A 25907-nucleotide genomic window follows, 5' to 3' on the forward strand; every position below is an offset into this window, starting at 1 on the left:
AAAATACAACAAACAAATAAATGGAGAAGCAAACAAACAAATAAGCAACAACACAATCACACACGCCCATTTGTACGTGAGGGCATCGCAGTCTCTATATGCGCCCTGGACTTGTTCATGTGGCTGTAGTACGTCCTTTAACAACATTTACAGGTCATTCATCATTTTAACACACAATACCATGAAATGTATTTGCCTTGGGCAAAGCAAAATGCGAAATGAACATGCTGGAATACTCTGCAAATGCTGCAATTTGAAGTGCAATTGAAATATATTTATTTGTCCTTATCAGACAATTAAAAATTAATTGACCGAAAACTATTTGATAAGACAAGTGTCTTGCTGTTCTGTAAGGACCAATGTACAATTTAATTCAATCTTATACTGTGCTCTCTCTCTTAATTCCATCCTTGATTGGTATTTGTATCTTCTAAAGTGGAGAAACTATCCTATTTCGAAGCACTTACTTTTTTCGTTCTATTCCACTATCATATCAACAGAACTTGAGTGCTGTGAAATTTAGGTTACTTTATGTTAATATTCTGTTGCCTTTTAATTGACTTCCTAATTTGGCAATGTTAACTTAGATATACCAACTAAAATTGCTTCTGGCAAACTCGCCACTTTAATATCGTATTAAATCCCTGGCAATCTTTGGCGTTCTCACTCTTTCTGCTTAATTTACGTTGTCTATTGTATGCAGATGTTGCTATAAATTCTAATTGCAGCAACATGTTGCTGTCATTTCTCTCAACAGGTTGTGTAAGTGCTTATGGCTAGTAAATGTTGCCAAATGTTGCCTTGACTGGATTGTCTGTGTGCGGTTCGTGGGTGTATGAGTGTGTGTGTTGCTTGTGTTGACTTGCTCATGGCTATGTGGCATTACCGACAAAGGCGGCAAACTGCAGACATTGTAGTCTCGCACAGTCATCGGCGGCATTTACAACATTCGAGACGAAGCGCTCGCGCGTTCTTTGTAACTTTCAGTCCGCGTGTGTCGCTGTGGGAATTGTGTGTGTGTGTGTTCTTGAGAGTGTGCTGCTGTTGAGTGCTTTTCTTGCTGTACTTCTTTTTGTGTGTGTGAATCAAATTGCGAGAAGCCTTTAACAGAGAATATTCGTTTTTAAATTTTTTTGACTAGCCCAAAAAAAAGGGAAGTCATAAAGTTCCCTTAAGAAGGAACTGTCGGGAAATTTGCCGATTAGTGAAATGAATATTTTCAGGTAAAACCAAATATTCTTATATGTGTTTTCAAGTGAAGCAAAATTTAAAAATGAAATGAAAAAAAAAATTAAATTGTTTATAAAAATTGATGCTAGTGAAACAAGATTGTGAAATTAAATACCATCAACCAATTATGTTTAAAAACCAATAATCTAAAAATTAATTATTATCATTTGATCATTGGTAAAAACAAAGGAAAAGTAGTTTGTCTAAAATGCCTAATTTAGTAATAATTATGAAAATACTGTAATTTCAAATTGCTGAAACCGCATTTGCAATTTAACAAATTCAATTTGGTCTACGCCTGATGACCTCGTACCCAGCCACTGCAACTGTGCGTATACGCAATATTGTAATTAAATAATAACAATGCAAATGAATCGCTAATAACTAGTGACAATTTTATGACTCAATGGCGCCAACTTCGTGCTCCATGCACGTTCCGTTTGTGCAATACCAACGTGTCCTTGACAGTTCCCTGAATGCAACCCGCCTTTGATGTTATTAAGAGCCAAGGAAACGTGCGTGTATATACTTATTCAAGGGGCCAACAAAACGACTGTTCCAGTGAAAAGAAGTCAAGTGAAGAAAGTCGAGATTGTTAAGATACTTCTGCTGTGTTTGTGTGTGATGCGGTGTGCGGGTAGTAGTAATTAAAGCACGCAAATTGGCATCCATGGGCCAGATCTTCTGCCATGGCATGTGCCCAACATGGCCCACGTTGCTGGCCATCCACCACAACTTGCACCATGGTGCAAGGGTATTAAACTGAACTGAAAATAAGTTGGCTCCGCAATCACCACATTTGCATTGTACCAGCGTTGGTAACGTTACGCAACTGCAACTGACCCCTTTTACAATTTGAACCAACCACATCATCTCTCCACCATATACACAGAACACAAATCCAGGTTCTGGACCATCTTTTCTCCTCGCCTAGTGTGTTTGGTGCAACAACAACATGTCGGAAATTGTGGACACCGAGCTGCTGGTGAACTGCACCATTCTCGCAGTTCGACGCTTCGAATTGAACAGCATTGTGAACACATCGCTATTGAATAGCCTCAACCGCACCGAGGTGGTCAGCCTTTTATCGGGCATCATAGAAAATCGCGATAATCTGGATAGCATCAACGAGGCCAAGTAAGTTTCTTCGTTAACAGTTCCACTTGTACATTCGCGCACTCATATTGCTTAGCGTCATTCTGCTCCCATCTTAGAATTAAATTACAGTCGCAATATCTTGAAGGCACGGAGACGGTAACGAGTTTCTTGCGAAATTTACTTACGGAAACTAGATGACACGAATTAAATGCGATTCGTGGCAGTCTCCTCAGTTAACACTACTAATGATAATTTGAGAAAAGTGTGAAGTAAACTTACTCCGCCATGGCTATAATGATGATGATGGCTATTATCGAGTAGGAAAATTTTGAATTTCCTCGAATAGAAATAAATTGCAGGGAACTGTAAAGGCAATGCGAATTTCCCAGAAGCAAATTTAATGTGCTTGGTTTCACAAAACGTGTTAAGTTATTGAATTAGAATCAATTTTAAATAAATTTATTCACCCGAAAAAGTATGCTTTTTATTTTGTTTATCATCTTATTTATACGGATTAACATAAAATTACTTAATCTTTTCCAAATCGTTATCTTAAATTGATTATCTAGGAAATTCTTTTTCTTTAATTCCCATTAAAATGAGCTCCTAAACATAAGAAGTGAGGCTCACTCCACCAATTTATCAATTTATATTACAAATTACCAAGCTCATTTCTATCCAGAGTCTACCATTTGACATAGCCAACTTCTTATTCAAATTGAAAAACCAATTTAACATTCAAAGCTATACCAAAAACCAAAACCTCAAGGCCAATATCCACAAAAACCATTAAAATAACAAACAAATTTGTAGAACAATTTAAATGCGAATGGATAACAAATTAATGACTAAATTAACTAGCCCCAGAGCAGATATGTATATGTATGTATGTACATGTAAATTGATATGCATATGTATGTATGTACATACAAAAATACAGATATTTGGAAAGTAAATATTTAAAGGCAGACATTTTCGCTCCGCCATCCATTTTCATTAGTTTGTCTGCCCGTTAAGTAGTTGGCATAATGAAAACTTTTGACTTATTATGCAATAATGTGGCGCTTTTAAAGCACGGCCATTAATTTAAGTTTGTGGTGTGGATAAACAGACACACCCACACACTTACATAATTATAGACATACGTATATTATATAAGCAGACATCGAGGCTGAATAATTATAGTAGATAGAGCGAATTAAGTGTGGCTTAAACGCCATCAATTGAAAGTGCATTTCATCTGCTTGCTATCGCTATCGCTTTCGCTCTCATCTCGTATGTCCTTTTCACTTGTGCTCTCGTTCTCTATGTATTTTATGGCCATAATTTATGGGTCACAATATTTTATTTATATAATTCTCCTTTTTTTCTTGCTGCGTGTTTAATAAACGAGTATTTTAAGTTCTTGTATGGTTCTGTTCAATTGAACCATCTGCTTAAAGATGAAGCATTTTGTGTAACACACAGTATATACATAAATGGAAAATTAATAATAGTGTTAAGTTCAATTTAATAGAAAAGTTTTATTTAAAAGTCAATCGTTGTAAAATTTATATTTATTGCCGAAAAATTGTGGCCATTACAATGTTTATTTATTAAATATTTCACTGGAATTAATTTAATGAAACAAACTGTTAAAGTATTTAAGTTTATGCATTGTTTCCATAAAATCTCTTGGATAATTGTACATTCAATTAGATTACCTCAAACGCTCATCATCAATTATTTCCTTTTTTAGGTCTTATTAACACATCTCTGGTTCTCATATAATTATTCTCTTTCGAATGGGGAAACAATACCAAAAACAAAGGCCAAAAAATAAGCCAGGCAAAGCTTTTGGCTCTATAGAGGAAAATTCACTAATTGCTTTTACATCTGTCACACGCATTTCTCCGCCTGCTCACTCACCCACCAATTCATGCCACTCACCCCGTTTACCTCTCAGCCCTCCATACCAATTCACCACTTGCATATGTAGCAAAAGAAAATAATTAAATTCAAACGAAAATCCCAACGAAAAGAACTTTGACAAATTCCAACAGAACAAAACAAAAATGTCAATCAGCAAGGATACCAGCACAACTAACCTATCCACCCCTCTCTAAGCCTTAAGCTTTTATGTAGAGTGTGTGTGTACGTTTGTGTGAACAAATTGCCATTTGTTTATTTTGGAAGAGATTCATTGGGCACTTTCAGGCAGGTGAAAGGTAAGCCGGAGCTGCCCTTAAGCTCATTATTGGTTACGCTTTTCGCCCACAAATCAATTCAGACTTATTCTTTGCTATATTTATGATGCCAATACTCACTTAATTCCACTTGTATACTACAACCATGTAGGTTTCAACTACTATCTTCTTTCTTTCTTCTTCGCATATTGCGTATACGTAATAAAGGTCCTGAGCTTCAATTTTAAAGTCCAACAGTTTCTTCGTTTTTCTACAACTTTTTTTTCGACTTTTATGTTTATGGCATTTTCATACGCTTATTGATTTTGATGGGCAGCCGCATGCCTCATCCGCAAGCCAAAAGGTCGCAGAGAACATTAGATTTCTCCCACCATCTAGTATTCCTTTCCATTGGGAGGCTTTGGCATTTTTATGGTATGACTCCAAATCCAATCACATAAAAATAAGAATGTGGACAATTTATAAGAAGTAAAAAGAAAGGAAAAGATACCCTTACCAAAGGTCACAATATTTGGCAATTCCATTGCCCGGTTTGGACTTTAAAATACAATTCAAAATCTTTATAATCAAAAAGGTTCAACACTTTGTTTGACCAAGTCCATGTAAAAGTGATGTACCTCGTGAAAATCCCTTCTTTGGAAGGATTCCTTAAAATAAATTGTTTGGATTAGCCATGAGGACAAAAAAAAAGAAAACGTTCTGCTCCCATATAAATAGAGGGGCTTAAACAAAATGGCTGCCTTAAATGGAATGTGTAAGAGGAGCGAAAAAAAAAAAAACAAAGAGACAAATTTTATAACTACTGAACTCAACATTAAATGTCAAAAAAAGGGACAAGTGTCCAGCAATTTGCATATGACAAATATTTCAATTAACACTGCTCCTGCCATAAAACAAATCCCAGTTGAATGCCAACAGAAGTACAAATAAAAATTCGGGTCAATTATAATTGCTGCAAGAATGCAAATGTAACCGATAGCTGTTTCTCGCTTCATCCCTTCTTTCTCTCCCCTTCTGTATGTTTGTTTTTGGACAGAAACATGAATATTTAATGACTACTCCATGGATGAACATGCCCAAACACGAAAACTTTCATTTACGCATTGTCCAGCCAGGCCTTATGTCCTCTGTTTATATCCCCACCGTTTCCTGCTCTGTCACTTCCGAGTACGCATACTATTGCTCCACCCATGAAACAATGGTCTCAATGACGTCAATCTGGCTTCATAAATCTAAATTGAAAACAGCCTCATTTATAGTACGTGCCTTAAATATAACTTTTTCCCTCCGGGTTTCCAGCACGCTCTCTACCCCTTTCTCCATGCCAGGGGCTGGAGATTTCTATTGTTTTCGATCCAATCACTGAGTGTGATGAGAGCAAGCCGTGGTGCTGAGGATGCCGATTGCAATGCCAATACTGATGCTGAATGAGTGGTTTTGATTTTGACATTCGAGTGTAGCGTCCATTTGTCAAGCATCGATGCATATTATCTTACCATAAGCGGATTTGAAATAATGTTACGCCTCCTGATTTAAGGGTGTCACAGACCTATATATTCGTTTTGCAACGCTTTTCTGACCAAAGGATTTGAAAATATGTTACACCTCATGACTTAAGGGTATCACAGACATTTCTATCAGATTTGCGACGGCTTTTTAAAAAAGGCGTTTAACCAAACTGAAGATTAATAATAATCCCAATTTTATCAATTACTAAAGCTCGCTCATTATCTCAAACAAATACAATAGATTGAGTTTCCTTTCTGTTGTTTGGTTACGAATACAAAATGGAAGCAAATCAGATATTCACCATTTCAAAACCATCCGCATTACTTGTTCTAGTTGCCTTTAGTCACTCGGCAATTACGTTATTAAATATTAAAACAAATTGAAAGTGGTGCGGATAAGCAACATTTATTAACCATCAATCAAAGCTATTTCATTTCTAAAGAAAATTTAACATTTGTCGCGACATAAATTACAGGCAATCAAGTAAATGGTATTCATTAGCCAATTAAACAGGTTTCGTTTCGCCTACAAGCCGAAAATGTTGTCTCGCCTATTGCACGAAATGTAATTCATTAACATTTACATTCCTAATAGCTGTCGCGTACATGTATGTGTGTTACTTCCCCCTTTGCCTTTAAAAATTGTCAACAATTTAGCGGGTGGTTGCATTTAAAATCAACTGCAGCTGTTGCCTTCACATTCAGCTCACTTATTATTATTTTCTACTGCATATTTCATGAATAGTAAATGGCCAATGCGAGCACAAAACCAAAATTGCAAGGTTTATGCGGAATTCAACGCTTAAACCTCTCTTCTGTCATACCCCGTAGGTACGAATGCATTCTGCCTTTAACAGTTCAGTGAGCAAAGTGAGCTGACTTACTAAAAGTAAGCAGAAATTTTCCTTAAAGGCAGGTGGAAAGTCCTTTTCGAGTTGTTCTTTGGCGAGAGAAAAGTCGGTTAAGTCATGATGGTAAAGTTTGTCAAGTTATGGCGTCATGTCCTTGTGCAGAGAGTGAAAAGTTGGTTTCAATATAAACGACTCGACTCGATGTCAAATTTCAAGTTGGAGTGCAAATAATTTTATGTTCAGCTGAGACACAATTTAAACTCGTTCATAGTTACCAAAAAAAGTAAAAACAAATTAGGCCACAAAAGTTGAAACGAAGTTAAATAGTGTCCATTTCAGGGCGTAATCAACAGTAAAGTCAAACTCTTTTTCGTGTTTTTAAGCCAACGCAGATGGTTTTTTCTATGAATGCTCTTGCAGAGAGTACTACAAATTATTTAAATGTTTGTACATATAGGATGATTGTATACAGTAAAAAATTGCTGATTACCGTGAATTAAAGTCCATTAAAATTAATAATTTAACACAATACGCTCAAATAAGTTTTATATGTGTACTAATTAGAGAAAGAGTAAAAAATCTCTGGCACAGACAATGCTCTTTTGCGATGTTCCTTTTCCGATTATTTTTGTTGCAAAGTTGGGAAATCATTTCCTTGGCGTGCCAATTTCAGAATATTATATTATTTTTATTCTTTGCCCTTTTCGTAGTTTCTGCAAGCTACTGAAATTTGCATAAACAGCAAAATTGATTTCCTCTGCCAAGTTTTGGTTCTGGCAAGTGCCTATTTTCGTTTCTTTTAGCTTTAAGACGGTCAAAATTTAGCTGTCATTAGTAAGTTTGCCAGACGAAAACAAAATGGGCAACCGAAGGGCAAAAACGGAAGCAATTAGTTGAACTTTACTTCCTTTACACATCCGGTCAAGGACTGACTCTATACGGGAACTGCCATTATTGTTATTATTATTATTTACTGAGACGCAAAAGTTAATTAAGTAAAGAAAAATTGCTCTAATCAAGTGAATTATGTGTAAATTTATTTTGCCCTTAAGGCGAAACAGAGAAAAACAGAGTCTTTTGTTTTGGATCGTTTCTTTCTAATTTGTCAGTTGCATTTAAAGCAGCCATAAAGTTTCCAAAGAACATTTTGTTTGTTTGGCAAAGTTTATGATAAATCAGTGCACAATTATCATAATAGAAAGTTTTTGGCGCTTGCGAGGCGCTTATTTGGGCCCACAACCATTTCACATTCAAGTTGCCCCAAAAAGCAGGCAACACTATTTTGCATTGGCAGCAGATGATAATATTCAAGAAATACTAACGTCTTTCATTGAACAAATGTTATGTATGCTTATATATGTATGTACCAAAAATATATAAATTTTCCGTTTCCGCTTAAATCGTGTATGTGATAATTTAATATCAAGCCAATTCTACTAATAATACGCTTTTATATAATAAAAAATCTAGGAAGTTCAAACATATATACATATATAAACCCTAACAATGGACCAAAAAAAGTAGTTTAAAAAAATCACACCCAACGAATTAATTTAAATTATAGAAAGCGCAATTTTTAAATGTCAGTTTGATTCCGTAAAACTGCTGAGAAAATTGAGATGTGAACGGAACTAGCCAGGCTTTCTGGTTTTTATTTGCATTAAAACAACGAAAGTAACTGCGGACATAATGCATGCATTAATTTACATAACCGTAATGCACAAAAACTAAAACAATATGATAATTGGCTACCAGAACTCGCAATTTTATTGCATGTTCCCTGTGGCAGTTTTGGCTTATAGTCATTGCCATCAGCAATGTATAACAAATTGAATGAAGTCACGTCCTAAAATACAAATGAATCCCTCAAAAGGAGTCCATGCTAAAAATTAAAATATTTTAAATTTCTTATCTAGTTTATAAAATAAATTTATTTTGCTCATTTTTTATTATTTAGACAATAATTTGAATAAGTTTTTTTTATTGTTGCCTGTTGGCAATGTAATTAGCACCGAATGATTATTGTGTCTAGCAACGAACCGTAAAAACTGAACATATATACATATGTATGTACATACTAAAATGGATAAAATGGCGCAAGTTTAACGCTGATTGCATTCTATTGTTATAGACAAACTTTGCTCTTAACAAATCGGTACATCAAATCTAACCTAATTGAGTTAATTATGTGTTCAGTGGGACTTTGTGTTTGAGTGTGTGTGTGTGTGCAATGGTCTGTCTGTGTATGCGTTTATGCGTGTAGGTTGATGCTACGAGTACGCATTGTTAAATATCTAATTAAATGTGAAATGAATAGTCCAATCGTAAACAAATAACAAGAATGTAATTGAGATATTTCAAGAGTCTCAAACAAAACAACAACATTAACGCGAAAATATACCTAAAATTCGAAGAACTGGCAAAACTTTCATGTATGCCGAAGCCTGCATACCCTTTCAAATAGCTTGAAGTATAACACCAGAAAACAGTCTGCAGTGAACAGATTAAAGACTGATTCTGAAGATTCAAACTTGCAATGTGGTCATTTGCAGCCTAAAGAATTATCCTTGCCAACAGCAGAGTTTCAAGCACTCAACAACGTAGCTCCTTGCTCGTGAATACCTATTCGGCAGGCTCGGAATTTTGTCTTTGTCTGTACTTAAGTTGTTACCTATTCTATTTTTGTCTTCTGTCATAGAAATGTTCACTTTGTTTCTATTTCTGTAATCTGGTTAGGTCAAAAAACTATAAAATGTTTTAGTTTTTGGCAATTGAATAATTTGCCGATAAGTAAAAAAACCCAACCAACCGTACTATTGAAATAAAATCGAACCTGTCTGCAACAGGTATTAAAAAAAAAGATGAAATATACAGATATTTATTATTTGCCATTGTTTTTACCCTTGTAGATAATTAAAATTTAATTATGGGAGTCATTTTGAGCCACAAGCATCCAATCCCTAATGTCATTGGCCAGACAATAACCGCAATCAATCAAAGAATCAATCAATTCATCCGAACAGCAGCCGCAATTGAGAAGTATAAAAGTTCAGAGAAAGAGTGCCAGTATGTAGGGCGATATGTGAAGTTTTGGCAGAGCAAAAAGGAAAATATATGTACAAGAATGAATGTTAACAATTTGATTATTGTATTTCCCTGGAAATGTGTCTGTTGCATTTTAAGCAGGCATTGGTAAATATAAACTGGATGAAGCCAGACAAAATGAAAATACTAAATGAACGAGTAACATGAAAATTCAGATGGCAAAAAGACTCTCACCAGTCATCTCCTCATCCTTCTAAAAGACTTGATCTTCTATGTTTTATTTAATTAATAGGACTCCACTTGTTAATCAGCTCAGCCATGTGAAGGCACAGACATCAAAATGACGTCGTTCCACAAATTAATTAGCATTAGATAATGTGGTCTAACCATCAACTGACTGGGTGACTATGTAGTGAGGAGTCCTAGGGCTTCCCTTGATTAGCATAATGCTTACCTTTCATGCTAATCAGTTTTCCATGGAAGTTCGTCGACAGCATCATCCATGCTATTCATTGAGACTCGTGTATCTCTCGATTGTTGCTCATTTCCGTTTACCTTAACGGCGGATGTCAGGCAAATGAAATTACTACACACTTTCTCTTACTCGTTATTTCTTCTTCTTTTGATTTTTTCTCTCCCTGTTATTTTTCCACTTTTGTGTTTCCTCTTATTCTCATTTTTCTCGATTTTGGATTTTTTCGCTTAGTTCGTACTGTATCGATTTTCCTATAATAGTATAAGGACGGAGTGCCAAAAGGTATGTAGAAGTTTTCGGTGTGTGCGTGTTAGTTTCCCTTTCTTCTTCTCCTTTTTTTGTTGTTCTCGACTGAAAAGGTTTTTAAAGCAAGTCGTTTCGACTCAAAGTGACTGAGTCTGCCAAATGCAGTTTTTTGCCTTTTATTTGTATATTTGAGTTTGGCCACAGAAATTGCAGAAATAAAGTTAATAGTGCTTTCAAAAACTTGGAAAATAGAAAGAAAGTGAAAAAGAGAGCATTTTCAATTATTTTAAAATAATTGAAGTCCAATTGCTCTATTTCAATATATTTTGTTGATCTCAAAAAACGATTTAGTGATCAAATTGGTCTTTTGTCAAACACATGGTAAAAATAAATTGTTATATTGCACTATTTCGCATGACAAAAGCTTTTTATCAACGTTGCCTGAGATGAATGCAAATTAAATTTTCCATTGGATTGAGTCCATTTATTTGGACATTCGAATACTATGCACACACTATCAATCTATCCATCTACTTAACAAGGTGGAATATGTATATTCTAGCATATTGTTTACTGGTTGTTTTTAGCTGCGCCGTTCTCGTGTGGACTTCATGCATTTCTGTATATTTTGTTATTTTTTTGTTGTTCGTTCACAGAGACTTTCTTACTGAATGCCTATTTCCGTCACCAACGCGTCCATACGAGTTGCCATGGGAACAAAAAACGATATGGGCGATTGTTTTCGGCCTGATGATGTTCGTGGCCATCGCTGGCAATGGAATTGTTCTCTGGATTGTTACAGGTAAGCCCAATGGATAAAAAGTTTAAAGAAAAATAGAGAAAAATCACGTATACGCTGAACGCGTGCCTACATCATGGAATGCTTTAACTAATATCCGGCAATTTTACTCTGGCTATATCACGTCTATGGCATCATCTTCTCACTGCAGGACATCGCAGCATGAGAACGGTCACAAATTACTTCCTGCTAAATCTAAGCATTGCCGACCTGCTCATGTCCTCGCTGAATTGTGTCTTCAACTTTATATTCATGGTGAATTCAGATTGGCCATTTGGTTCGATCTATTGCACCATCAATAATTTTGTGGCGAATGTTACAGTCTCAACATCGGTATTCACTCTGGTGGCCATCAGTTTTGATAGGTAAGCCATTGTCCGACTAATCCTAATCATAGCCCCAATTCCACATCATCCGCTTCTGCATCCGTTGCCATCTTTGCAGATACATCGCCATTGTGCATCCGCTCAAGCGGCGCACATCTAGACGGAAAGTGCGCATCATCCTGGTACTGATCTGGGCACTCAGCTGTGTCCTGTCCGCCCCGTGCTTGCTCTACTCCAGCATCATGACCAAACAGTAAGTGGATATAATTTCAACAACATCAAGGTGAATAAGAAATTTTGGCAAAAAGTTGGAATGCTTCTGCTTTCGCTTTTGTGTCTTTGTTTTATAAACAACTTTTTGGTAAGCCTTCAGCTTAAGTTTAGCTCACGCTGTTTTTTTTATCGATTAAATGTTGCTCACACATGCATACCCACAAACTTATTTGTAAGTATTTGTGGGTATAAGTATACATATATACCGTCATATATATACATGTATATTTGCGTCTTCGACCTAAGCCTTAAACGGAATGTATCCATATTTCGCACATCTATTTGTGTATATCCATCTAAATCATACTGAATTGCTTCCACTGACACGCCTTCATTTGAATTTTACGCAAATTTGGCAACTTTCTCTCCATCACATCATCTTTCAATGTGAAACTAAGCAGGAGGGAGGAACATAGGGATGGAACTTCAAGTCTCATTTAATAGAATTGAAGCATTTTTTATTTAGACTTTAGACTGAGCGCGCGTCTACTTGTGGATAAAAGGTCTCCCTGGGCAACAGACTTCAGACATAATAAAAATTCTTAGTTCATATATCAAAATGTGAAAAGGAGAGAAGGTGGCACCACTACAGGACCAGCAAATGGGCCACCAACAAGAGACAGGGCAACAAGCAGCTCTGGCTTTGGCGAAAAAGTTGTCAAATTTCATTTTATAGAAATTAGATTTCTTTGGCATATGGATGGGGGAGGCAACAATACATAGACACAATTGAATACAACAAAAAAATATTTGTCATTAAAAATTTAAAGAACTGTAATAGTTGGGAATTTATCGCAAAGTCAATCGATAAACTGATCAATAATATTGGTCAAATATATGTATAAAACTATTGCTCACAGATTATCTTGCTCCCCAGCTTATGCAAATGAAGAACTCCTATTGCTTTTCAAGAAAATTCAATCATAAACTCGGTTGGTCGATTGGCATTCAAATCGCTTCTTCTTTTTCTGCTTTTGAGGTCATCTTTTCAAAGCTATCATCAATTTTCAAGTCAATATGTACTTTGCTTCCATAACCAAACCATTACCAATTCGGGCATAAAACCCTTTTCAAAGAAATCTGTTTGAGTACAGAGCTGTATGGACTAACCGCATCTAACCATCATCGTCTTTGTACGCATGATGGGAGCATGAAAATTTCCATTTAAATCAAATTGCGTTGCTGCTGTTGCGGCTGATGGTGCTACTGCTGCTGCTGTGAATTTTTGCCACTGACATTGGCCACAATCCACAGAGAAAGATCCTTATGGTCTTATGGGTTTTGAATTTTGGCCTGGTTGGACAAATTATTACCTGTCTACCAGATTTTCCATTGTCCCTATTGTTAATGGCCCGAAAATTGCCAGCAAAACGGAATGGCAAAATTCAGACAAGGATGTGAGGGCGTGAAGACAATCTTCCTTTTAAGTGCTTGCCCGGCGATAAGGCATAAAATTTTCCATAATTTGGCAAATTAAGTTTTCAATTTGACGGCGGGCAAAATAATTTTGTCATGTTCTTGAGGGGATGGCCGAATTACTTTGAGGACAACCTTCATTCTGTCAGTTAGTCGTCCTCTTACTCGGCGTCTGCCTGTCTGTCTGGCATTTTCTTTTTTTTTTTTTTGGTATTTTCAGGCGTGAAACTTGATGGGGTTGTAAGTAATTAAATGTTGAAAGTGTTGATGGCAACCCTCTGCTATTTTGTTAGCTTTGGGGGCCCATAAAAGTATTTAATTTTCATTTAAACAGTTATTTTAATGTTGTCTAAAATAAAAGCAGATAATATAATATCATAAACAATTTCTCATTCTCCACACCTTAGTTACTATAATGGCAAATCGCGCACTGTTTGCTTTATGATGTGGCCCGATGGTCGCTATCCGACTTCAATGGCAGATTATGCGTAAGTTTCGTCTCACAAGTTTTAAATTTAAAATTGTAATAGCTGTCATTACAATTCGTAGATACAATCTGATTATATTGATTCTTACCTATGGCATTCCCATGATTGTGATGCTCATCTGCTACACTTTAATGGGAAGGGTGCTCTGGGGGAGTCGTTCTATTGGGGAGAATACAGATCGTCAGATGGAGTCCATGAAATCAAAAAGAAAAGTGGTTCGAATGTTTATAGCGATAGTCTCCATATTTGCTATATGCTGGCTGCCCTATCATTTATTTTTCATCTATGCCTATCACAATAATCATGTGGCATCCACAAAGTATGTGCAGCACATGTATCTCGGCTTCTATTGGTTGGCCATGTCCAATGCCATGGTCAATCCAATTATATATTATTGGATGAATAAGAGGTAAGGGAATCCCATTCTAAAAGAAGATGTGTATATGGATATGTGTGGTTGGTTCTTTTGATAACAGATTCCGCATGTATTTCCAACGAATCATATGCTGCTGTTGCATGGGACTTGTTCGTCACAGATTTGACTCGCCCAAGAGCAGGCAGACCAATAGAAACAGTTCCCAAAGGAATACAAAAGGTGGGTAGTAAAATCGAATACAAATCGAATGGTGACAGCTAATTGAAAACTCTGCTTGTTGTATTAAGTAAATGCATGCCCCTATTTTTACTTATATAGCCGAGGCCAAGAGTCAATGGAAACGCAGTACAATGGAGACACAAATCCACCAGGCACCGCCAACATCATCATCGAGAGATAAGCACACCGCGACGTCAGGGCAAACATTTAATCGCGCTGCCGTCGAGTGTATAATGGAGAGGCCGATGGACAATGACAACAGTTCGCCAATTTGCCTCTCCATAAACAATAGTGTGGGCGAGCGACAGCGTGTGAAAATCAAATACATCTCCTGTGATGAGGACAATAATCCCGTCGAGCACGATTCTGATTGCCACTCTGCATTGAGAGTGCAGCCCAAACAGCTGTGATGGCAGCACTAGGAAAACGATATACAGTAGAAGCGGTTGTGGACACTAAGAAATGTTGATTTCAAAATGGTTTCCATTGCTAAAATTGTACATAGATATATGCAAAACGAATTTCCGGTTGTCAAAAACTAAACTAAACTCAAAATGAAAACGTTAAATAAATATTGATTTGCTTTGGTATTGTATACATATACACAAATCTATGTATTAACTATTAAAAAATTGTATAAATTGAATATAACTTTAAAATATCATCGAAGAGCTGTAAGTTTTGAATGTTGTAAACAATTAGGCTTAGCCTGTTTACATACCTACTATATATGTACATACATACATATATAATAGAATATCTATTAATCTAATAGAAATATTGATGTATACTCGTGGCTGTACGCAAACACACACAAATATACCCCCTATTTACACTCATATTTATATAGATGTACATATATGTATGTATATACCTTATATTTATTCCAAGTAAATCAATTACCAACTATAACGAATTTCTATCAAAATAAAATCCAAATTCATAGTTGCAAAAGTCGTTTATGAAACTTGTCATTAATTTAAATTAAATAAAATAAACTGTGACAACGCCAAAACAGTGAATAAATATTTGGTTTTTATGTATAACTCTATAAATGTAGTAATCATTAAGTGCAAAATGTTGATTTTGGTTTTAAATTAATCCATGCATGAAATGTAATTTTATTTGATTGGGTTTTTGTTTTCGTTTTTATTTTATCTTTTGCTCGAAATGCAAGTTGTAAATACGAATTGTGAATAATATATAATAAACAAATTAAATCTATATAAAAACAAATCAATTTCATTCATTCTGCAAAAACATAAAAAATGGTAAGGCAATTTGGTCAAATTTAGCCATCATGCTATTTAATAACACATTAACTGGTTTTAATACACTTAGTAACACAACTCACTAATTGTAACAAGAGACATGGCTCATACCAGAATAAAATTTATATTCTAAAAATCAATACAGCAATTGATGCCATTTAGCAAATATTGAGTTTATAGCCATCATGAAAGTAAGTATATTAAAAATTAAATAAATATACCTACCAAAAATACAATTTTAGTACCTAAAACATGAATTAGCATTTGCATATTTCAATAATATTTTCTTTAAGAAATCTGCAGTGGGAATATTTATTATGGGCCATATTCTGATTACAAAATAATTGATTAGGAATAAAAATACACATTTATTTTGTATTTCACATTAATTTGCATCAATAAATATTTAATTTTTGGGCTTGGGCCGATTTATGTATTTGTTTAATTTGAATAATTCCCCCAAGCAATTTGTATTAAATTTAAAGATATTTTTCATTTGCTTATGCCAAATAATGAATGCTTGAGAGAAATTCGATTGGAAATAACCATTGAAATGCAAAAATTGATTTTGAAACTGATTGAATTATAATAATCAAATACATTTGAGTGGTAGAGGTGAAATGGAAGAGGAGTGAGTGGGAGGCCAGTTCGTTTTCCATTTATTCAACTCAAATCTTTCAATACTAAAAGCCTTTTAAGTGCAAGGCAAAGGGAATGCGAATACGGATCAGTATTACTATAAAAGGATTCAAAGTTATTCAAAAGGAAAACCAAATGCAAAGGCAAATACATTTCAATGGTGGACAAAAGGAATTCATTTCATCCCGCATAATGGACACTCTGCTGGCAAAACATAATTGAAATGCAAACGCAAATCGCATTTAAATCAAATTTAAACACACTTGCATTAAACAAATCCCATTCCCAACAGCATTTTCGAATTCAATGTCAAATGGCAACAGTTGTAATTTACATACAAATCACAATTGAACTTTAAGTTGAGACTGTGCAAATTACTTGTTATAATAGCTGGCAAACAGACAAAAACAAACAGAAGCCCCTTCTCCATTTTCATCCCCATCCACGATTTCATCGACAGTCGACACATTTCAGGATAATAGGATTTTATAGGTTTACGGAAAAAGTAGCCAACATTAACATTGACTAGGCAGTCAACTGGCAACTGGAATAGGAATAGGAATGCGAATACGAATGCGAATGGGAATCAGTTTAGATTCATAGAAATGCCATTTAATGGGCATGAAAGCATAGAATAACAATTTGCATAATAAGATGATGTTCTTTTCGTACATATCGTCATTGTCATGACATCGAGAGCAGGTTCCCTTTAACATATTGCGCATACCATATCTAAACATGGTTTAGGTTGAAGCCTACATTTATGGATGGGTATGGGCCTACGTTTGAGTTTCGGGTTGGGTTGGGTTGGGTTGCGTTGTGGTTTGGGCTTTGGTTTGGTTCCTGAGGCAACCGTCGTTCGCTCTCAGACACTTGCTGAATTGGTTTAGAATTGGTGATGAAAGAAGGCTGAGAATTTTTATTACTTGACAAATTGTTTGCGGTTTTCAGTTTGAGGTCACGATACCATTCGCTGGAATGAGATGTGTCAAATGTCTATCATCTTCACCTTAGAAACTAGTCACACAAATTTTTATTCATCTTTTTTTTTTGTATTTGCAAAATAAAGAATAAGATTTTATGTTAGCTCCAGCTATTCATTTACATGACTGCCCAAAAAAGTATGCATTATATTTTTTGTTGGCCACAGGTCCAAATTTTTGAAAATACAAAATAACGTTGCTTTTTTAGGCTCTACGTTTAAAGGTCAAAGTCTACTCAGATGCCACATTAAATATGCATTTTCCATGTGTTTTTTTTTTTTTGCCAGCTTCCAATCATTCGGTGAATGTCATGTCACAAATCTGCCAGCTGCCAAACCTGTTTATTTTTAGCCATAAGAAATTCGCAGAGATGGAGGAGCCGTTCACATTCCATTAAGATTTTTTCGGTTAACAGCAAAACGGAACATTGGTATTATTATTTCATTTCTTCATAATAACGTTACATAAGTTACACACAAATTCAGGTGAAATGTAAATGACAATTTGGGCAGTTCTAGCTTGAGTAATGGAAACGGCCAAAGATATGTAATTGACAGAACAACATTTTTCTGGACATTGACAGTTCAATTAATGTATGTGCGGTGAGTCATCAACAAAAAAATTAAGTGGGTTTAAATTAAATGCGAATATATTGAAGAGTGTCATACTATGGTTTGCTGACTGGGATTTCATTAAAAAGAATACGGAGTTTGTAAACCAACTCATTAGCACGACAAATAAAGATTACTCGGTTGGCAACAAAGTTAGCATTGAATTTTAATCTCATTGTCATTTTAGATACATTTTTTCAGTTTCAAGGAAGTCGTCAATTTCATTTCTGATTTGAAATACATACACAAAAGTTCTCAATAACACAACATAAAATTTTACGCTTTTATTATTAAAATTAACTCTTTTTAATTCGTTTCGAGATGCTCGGAAAATTGCTGACAAAGACAGCCTGCGGCATATTGGTTGGCCTCACTGGAATCCTATTCATGGGCTATTGTGTATATTTCGATTATAAGCGACACCTTGATCCCGATTTCAAGAAGAAGCTACATCAACGTCGCCGTCGCAGTCGTCTCGTTCACAAGGATAACTCTGGATCGCCAATAGAGGGTATTCCCGATTTGTCGGACCATAATGAAATCGAACGTTTCTTTGTGAAGCAAGTGCAGATGGGCGAGAGCCGAATAGTGAATGGAGACCTCGAAGGGGCAGTAGACCATTTTATCAATGCAGTTGTAGTGTGCAACCAGCCGACAAGATTGCTTCAAGTTCTTCAGGGTGTATTGCCCCCAGAGGTCTTCAATAAGTTAATTGCGAGAATGCAAACCTATGACAAAATAACCCGAAAAGCAACCATTTTACATGGATAAAAGCAAATCAGAATTGTCGCCGCCAAATTAAACAAGAAATAATTTAAAGCATTTAGGCCAAGTGTGGACTAAATTTAACAGAAAAGGATTTCGTTTGTTAATATAGCGTTTATGTGTTTTGTTGTTTAGATTACATGTTGCTGTCGCATTTACGGAGTGTGCGCATCTCCCCCAAGTAAATGATTTCCAAGTTTCTTTTTATTTTGGGGGACTTTCAAAAAGAATCAGTAAAGTTTGCAAACGTAATTACATCATTTAGATTATTGGACATCAATACAACATTCAAGATCTATTCCAAACATATTCGAATGTATAAAGTCATCAACCTTCCATTTTGATCTATGTACATATGACAGTTAGAGCTTAACACTATCGATTCAACTCTATATAAATCTTGTGCACATTGGTTGTTGGATTAGTTTTGTCTCCATTACCTTGATTTCCTCACCACAGAATTATCGTAAATTCAGTTGATTAAAATGCTGATTTTGCATAGATTATGGTAGACAGGAGTCGGGATGAAACACACAATGTTAAATTCAAAATGACGGCGTTATCTGGTTGCTGTGTCAGAGCAAAGTGCTTCATGTGGGAATCCTCTTGTCCTGAGATACAATTCAATGACAGACACAGACATATACAGATGATAAAACATAAGACGTATTATAGTATGGTGTACTATATGTATTCGTCCTTTGCCTTTTCATGCCCATCAAGAAAACATGTTTAAAGGAAACATTAACCCCTTCTGCATCTTTCAAAAGCGCAAAGCCATGGGAAAGGTTTATAACCTTGACTTGGTGTGATGTAAAAAAAACAGATTTTTTTTAAGATTATTACCTATTTTGTGCTACTTAAACAAACGAAAACTTAAGCAGGTTACGGTCGTCTACTGTTCTTTAAACAAACCTTATCATTTAATTAGTCCTATGTAATAGTGAATTTATAAAGGTCTCGTTACTTGGGCGCCCTCTTCTAATTACATAATGTTCTTTTAGCGGTGTTCGTTCTTGGTCCATTCTGCTATTGTCCCGCAATTAGCCGATAAGCTTTACAGTCATCTACAGTACGTTGCCGCCGTTCCTCCCTGTGGTGCCCTCGCCTAGACTCATTTTCAAATTGAATAGCAAGTAGTTGTTGGCTATTGTTATTAAGTCAAACAAGATTTATTTCACAACGAAACAAAACAAAAATAATAGAAGAACGAGAGAGCAACAAAAATTAAGATTCCAACCTAATGAAAAATTATTTCATCTCGCCTGTTGACATGTTTTGCTGGCCAAGTTTTTCCTTGCCAATTTTCGGTTGCCTAGGCCATTAACATAAAGATATTAATTAGAAATACATAATACACACACTCACGCACCTACATGCATATGTGTGTTGTACAAGGAGGGGTATCGATGGCTAATTTTCTTAGTGGTGAAAATGTTATTAGGCAAAGAATCGAAAATGTCATTATTATCATCATTATGATCTTCTTAGTTTGTGGCAAATATAGATGGCTGCTTGCTTATGTTGATACTGTGTGGATGTCCCATTAGGCGGACTAATTGGTTTGGTCATGAATTAAGTTGACGGCAAAGCAAACCCAAGTATAATGACAAACCAGTGTTAATTTAATGGGTGTGAAGCATTAATGGTGCGTTAATTTGGCCAAATGTAACAAGTTTAAAGATTTAAAATCACCTTTAGCGTTCGAGACTCTGTTTCAATAGCTGGCAAAATACAATATAACTCGGTCTTAGATAAACGTTTAGTCCTGTTGTTTATCATTTTTTTTTTCCAAAAAACACGTATGTATAGCTGTTTTTCGATGACATATAGTTTTATTTGATTTGCAATTCCATTCTTGCAAATAACATGCTTTGCATATCAAAGTCATTTCCACTGAAAAAGAATGCATGTAAAAACGTATTGCTTATATTTATCCATAACATATTTCCCATTTTCGCAGTAAATTAATTTAAAGCCGACTACTACAGGACAAACCATAAAAAAGGAACCCTAAAGTGAAGAATATTGTTAAAAAGTCAAATCATATTTACCATTTTTTTCTGTTTTGTTTTGTTTTAGCGGAGGCCTTTGTCATGCAGTATTCCCAACGGTTGAATAAGCAAAAAATTTAATAAACAATTTTGACACAACACAAAAAATGGCAGAATGTAGAGGGGTAAAAACTTGCACTTACATATATGTACAAGGTACACATCAAGTAACCCAGTTCAAGCCTCTTCTTATATTTCCCCTCTCTCTCAGTCACCCCTCTGCAATCATTTTCATATATTTCACTACGCACGTAAGTTTCACACACACACAGCCGCAGACATTCATTTCCTGTCTGCGGAAGTGGTTGTGTGAGAATTTGTCTCTTTCTCTTTTTGTGTGTGTTTGTTTGGGCGAGTATCTGCGTCTGTGTGTGAGTGTCGAGTTTTATTTCATCTGTTCTTTTTTATACCCTTGCAAAAAGGGTATATTAATTTTAGTCAGAAGTGTGCAACTCATAGAAGGAAGCATTTCCGACCATAAAAAGTATAGTATAAATATATTCTTGATCAGCACGAGTTCAAATACCCATGCCCGTCCGACTGTCCATTTGTCTGTCCGCCCGTCTGGATCAGCGCAATCTCCTCCTACACCGTAAGAGCTACAGAGTTGAAATTTTGCATGTAGGCTTAAATATACTGCACAGTTTGTATATCAGCCGGATCGGACCACTATATCATATAGATATCATAAAATTTAATATTGGTTAGTTTATTACACCTATGAACGACTTTGCAAAATTTGATCAAGATCGAATGAAAATATCATATATCCTCCATTTCGATCAGTCGAAAACAGTGACTTTGATCAATAACTTCGTTATTTGCTATGGTAAGATTGTAGGCTGTCCATTATACTAGACTTTGGCTATAGGTAAGGAAAGATTAACAAAATAGACTTGCAAGGCTATACAAACTTCGGCGCGTTTGAAGGTAGCCCCGGCCCTCAGGTTTTAGTTTTAGTTTAGGTTTTTGCACGTTCTACGGTTTTTTTTTTTTTTTGTGTTATGTTTTCTTCTTTGCTGTTTTGAATTTTATTTTAATGTTTACTTTTTGAGCAAAGAAGACGAAATCGTAAAGCATAGGAGATGGAAAAGCTGGATGTTCTACAGACCGTCCAGTTAGGGAGTGATGTAATTGAAAATACGCCATAAGCTAGTTTTATAGTCTGAATGGATAATGTTTACCTACAATCGCACGTTTTAGCACGGAATTATGTTAGAAATTCGTATACAACAAGATTTATAGACGATAGCAATATGCTTATGTCAATGCGTGTCCTTATATTATATAGCCCACAAGTAGCAAGGCACCACAATTTTGTTTGTAGATTTCCTTGGCTAAGTACATATAAAATGTCTCATTTTTTATTTTCACTTTATGCTTAACGAAAATGTAAGATTACCAAGAGCTACTCCTACGAGACTTACCAAGACCAGCAGCAAGGGCAGCACATATGTAGACCCTTGTGAGTGCACTGTTTTGTACCTCAAAGTCTGCATAGTCTGGCAAGTTTTCGAAAAGGGGAAATGCGCTTGCTGGCTTTTCTTCCATCCATTTTGTGTACAGTTTATAAGGAGTACATATAATATATATAAAGTGCGTGTCTCTGCTCCTGTTTACCCTCATCTAAGAGTCCCTTCCTCGCCCTACCCACGCTCGCCGTGCTTCGTCTTTGTTTCACTTAGTAGTTTTGGTATATACAATTCTTTCTGTCTGTTTGCACACTCGCCAAGCTCTACCACCACTTTTGATGCAGAAAGTCCGACAAAGCATTTTGGAAGTGTGTCGTCAAAGGATTTGCGTCACTGCATCTACTCACTGTCAACTCACCCCACAGCCCCAACCCCTAGTCTGCTGGTTGTCCACATTCATATTGGGCCAGCAACAGCTGCCGAAGCAATTTATAGTTTGTTTTCCCTGCTGTTGCCAAAGGCAAACTTCGATTGCCATAGTCTTCGCAAAATGGGGCAATGACAAGGCAAAAAGGACATCAGACAAACTGGCTCAAAGCCCACCAAAATTGGAACTCTTTCCTTAATTGGCCTTGCATTTTTGCTAACTTCAATTCCCAAATAAATATATAGCTCTCTTTCCATTGATGCAATACAGAAAACAGCTGTGACACAGTCACAGCCGCAGGCCTATAAAGACAATGGCAATGCTGCGAAAATTAATGGTTCTCCTAACTTCACGTCGAAACCAGCAAACCAGCACGGCGTTCCCTCCTGTATGTTCTTGTTCTTGCGGCTGCTACTGACAAGGTACGAAGTTCGGCCCTAGGGTTTTGAGGTCAATATGTCGAAACCAGGAAGAAAAACACATTCGTACAGAAGAACTGTTTTCTTTGGTGTTGTAAACAAACCTTACAAAGTTAGCCACAATTGCCAGCAAGGATGCTTATTCAAAATTGTTTTTGATTTAAATTTTTGCAAGGAATTTCTTTTAATTTGTTGAAACTTACCGAGGTGAGAACGTTTAACAATCTAAACAGAAACTGTTTTAATTTTCGAGTTGCATTACTCTATTGAATCATTAAATAATGCAGCGATACTTTATAATTACAATCTCTCTGGTTGCCACACAACTTTGGGCGATTATTTGTTCATTTAGCGAATATTTATATTTACACGAATCTAAATTTAGGTAAGCTATTTCCATTGACTTATTAATGATCTACTTTTATGTGTATAGCCAATTAGTTTGGCCAAATAGAAGCTTTTGTTAATGCACATTGGAATTAGCTCAACAGCTTGTTAGTACGTGTTTTACGCAAATCTCCCCAAAATAAATATTTAACAAACAATCCGCAAATATCCAATTGGCACTTAATTCACTTACATCAAGTGAAATAAACAATGAGACAGACGGGCATGAAAAGTTAAAAGTTCTGTGGAGAAAACTTCTGCCAATCTCACACCTAACAAAGAAAATAATAAACAAACAAAGCTAACAGAAAACTGTCATAAAATCTAAACTAATAAATTTTAATAACGGCACGACTTGGCGGAGCCTCAGATGAAAAATTTTCCATGTTTTCCGAGGACTGCGTCGCAGTGTTTGTGTCTGATCTGCAAGCGCTCATAAATATTTATGAATCGGAATTAGAATCATTACGTTCAACGTCAAGAAAGTTGAAGGATGATATAACTATTTACAGTGCGCCTATCATATGACATTATTGTTATTACTATTATTGTTATTGTTATCTTGTTCATTGTGCTATTTATTTGCATGTTACATTTTTCCAGCGCTCATCCTTTTGATTTTTGTTTGTTTAAAGAAATGGAATACTTAAAATTTTTCCGTTTCCTCTTTTCAGCTTTTTCCATATTCAATGAACTGTAATAGGAGGCGTGCTCGTCCTGTGTGTATCTATGTATGTATGTGCTCGAATCTGTAAAGTAGGCATGTAAAATATGAACTTAGGCATAACAAAAGCACAGACATGTCCTTGAAACTTTTCCAAATATGGCAAATTAGAAAAAAGAGAGTTGAGTATTTTGATTAAACTTTCTGACATCAATTTTTGTTTATGTAAATCTGAGCATTGACTAGACGTCTATTTTCTTCTCTTCAAATCAAAGAACCCTGCATTCGCACATGAAATTGATCAAGTTTTATATAATTTTAAACTCGTCTAGCCGAGTTTTAAAGTAAATAAATAATTATTCCGCCATAAAATCACAAAATGTTATATATATTTCGAGAAAGAACTCGGGCATTTCACTCAATATATTATGAATTTCGACAAGATGATAATAAACCTTTTTTATTATTTTGCCGAAAAAACGCCATTGAATAGTTTAGCATAAAGTTATCTCTAGCCTACATTTGAAATGTAGCCATTCTGACCGTACGTACAGCGATAAAAAATATCAACTTTGCATGCCTTTTTGTGCCAGCTCATTTATGTTGAGTACTATGACTGTACTTATCTCATTCCTGAAAACATTTAAATGAAAAAAGGAGAGTAAAAGGTTATCCAGGAGCAAAAATAAAAGAAACCTAACATTGGGTGTCCCCCTTTGTATTTTTTGTTACTTTTCCTTTTTTTTTTTTGTTCTTACTTTTCCATCTAGGTCTATCTCAATTTCATAAATAAATATACAATTTAGTCTTCATTAACAAGCTCTAAAAATACATCAAAGAAGTCAGCATTTTTCTTCTTTTGTTGGTTGTTTATGCCTTAAATGTTTGATTTGCTGACGTCAAACGACATAAACAGAAAGAAACAGAAGAAGCCAACAATTTTTGGTGTCGTTGTTATTTTTTTACGCCAAATATAATTTGAATGTCAAACGAAACTTGACACACTCTGCGTACACAGATATTGGCGTACAACTCACATAGTGTTCTTTTTGGAATACAAAAGCTGTTTCAATGGTTTCTGATTCTCTTGGTTTTTTTTTTTTTTTTTTTTTTCAAACAGATTATGGCTTCAATATTGTCTATTTAGTCATCGTCGGTCTAAGTTTGAGTCAGAGGGAGTTTGAATTTCTAATTAAATGAAAATGTGCAAGAAATATTTAAAGTTTCTTTTGGGAATCTTTTTGGGAAAACTGAAACCTTAATTAACTGTCGATTTGGGTTTATGGCCTTTGACTTGGTTTTTTTTTTTGTGAAGACAGCTCTGTGGTTTTGGTTGTGTACAAGTTTGCTGTTTCTGCTTCAAACTTGCCAATACAACTTTTTTGTCCAAAATCCGGCCATTTATATATACTTTCATTTGCGACGCTAAACGGTCATTTATCTTCTGTTTATGCCCTTCACTCTATTTGAAAGACCGAGCAAAGTTTGAGTATAACATTTCCCAGTTCTCATTGGAGTCATTTCAACATTTGGACATGTCAATTTATCTGAGTTTAGTTTGTATCGATTTGGTTCTTATAGTTGGAATTGTTCTGGCTAAGAACATCAGCACGTTTGTATAAAAGTAGGTAGATTAAATGGTCTGAACATAAAAAGGAATGAACAGTTAATCTTAGTAAAAATTCAATTAGATTGTTATCGAATAGACAAGTTGCTGCATTTCAATGTGTCCAAACTAT

At 35.4% G+C, this 25907-nt stretch overlaps 2 protein-coding genes across 2 annotated transcripts; both read left to right on the forward strand.

Annotated features, from left to right (window-relative positions):
* Positions 1 to 1125: 1125 nt before the first annotated feature.
* On the forward strand, positions 1126 to 14946 carry TkR86C (Tachykinin-like receptor at 86C). Its single transcript, XM_068299152.1, has 8 exons — positions 1126 to 2367; positions 11296 to 11441; positions 11590 to 11803; positions 11883 to 12017; positions 13861 to 13941; positions 14003 to 14350; positions 14418 to 14536; positions 14636 to 14946. The coding sequence occupies exons 1-8, from the start codon at positions 2186 to 2188 to the stop codon at positions 14944 to 14946; spliced, it is 1536 nt and encodes a 511-aa protein (XP_068155253.1). The 5' UTR covers positions 1126 to 2185.
* A 3415-nt stretch (positions 14947 to 18361) lies between these two features.
* Positions 18362 to 18811, forward strand: tomboy20. The gene has a single exon (XM_068299153.1). It carries the CDS (start codon positions 18362 to 18364, stop codon positions 18809 to 18811), a length of 450 nt encoding a protein of 149 aa, XP_068155254.1.
* The last annotated feature ends 7096 nt before the right edge of the window (positions 18812 to 25907 follow it).

This window comes from Drosophila tropicalis, unplaced genomic scaffold (assembly GCF_018151085.1).
Source record: "Drosophila tropicalis isolate 14030-0801.00 unplaced genomic scaffold, ASM1815108v1 contig_878, whole genome shotgun sequence".
In the NCBI taxonomy this organism is placed as follows: Eukaryota; Metazoa; Arthropoda; class Insecta; order Diptera; family Drosophilidae; genus Drosophila; species Drosophila tropicalis.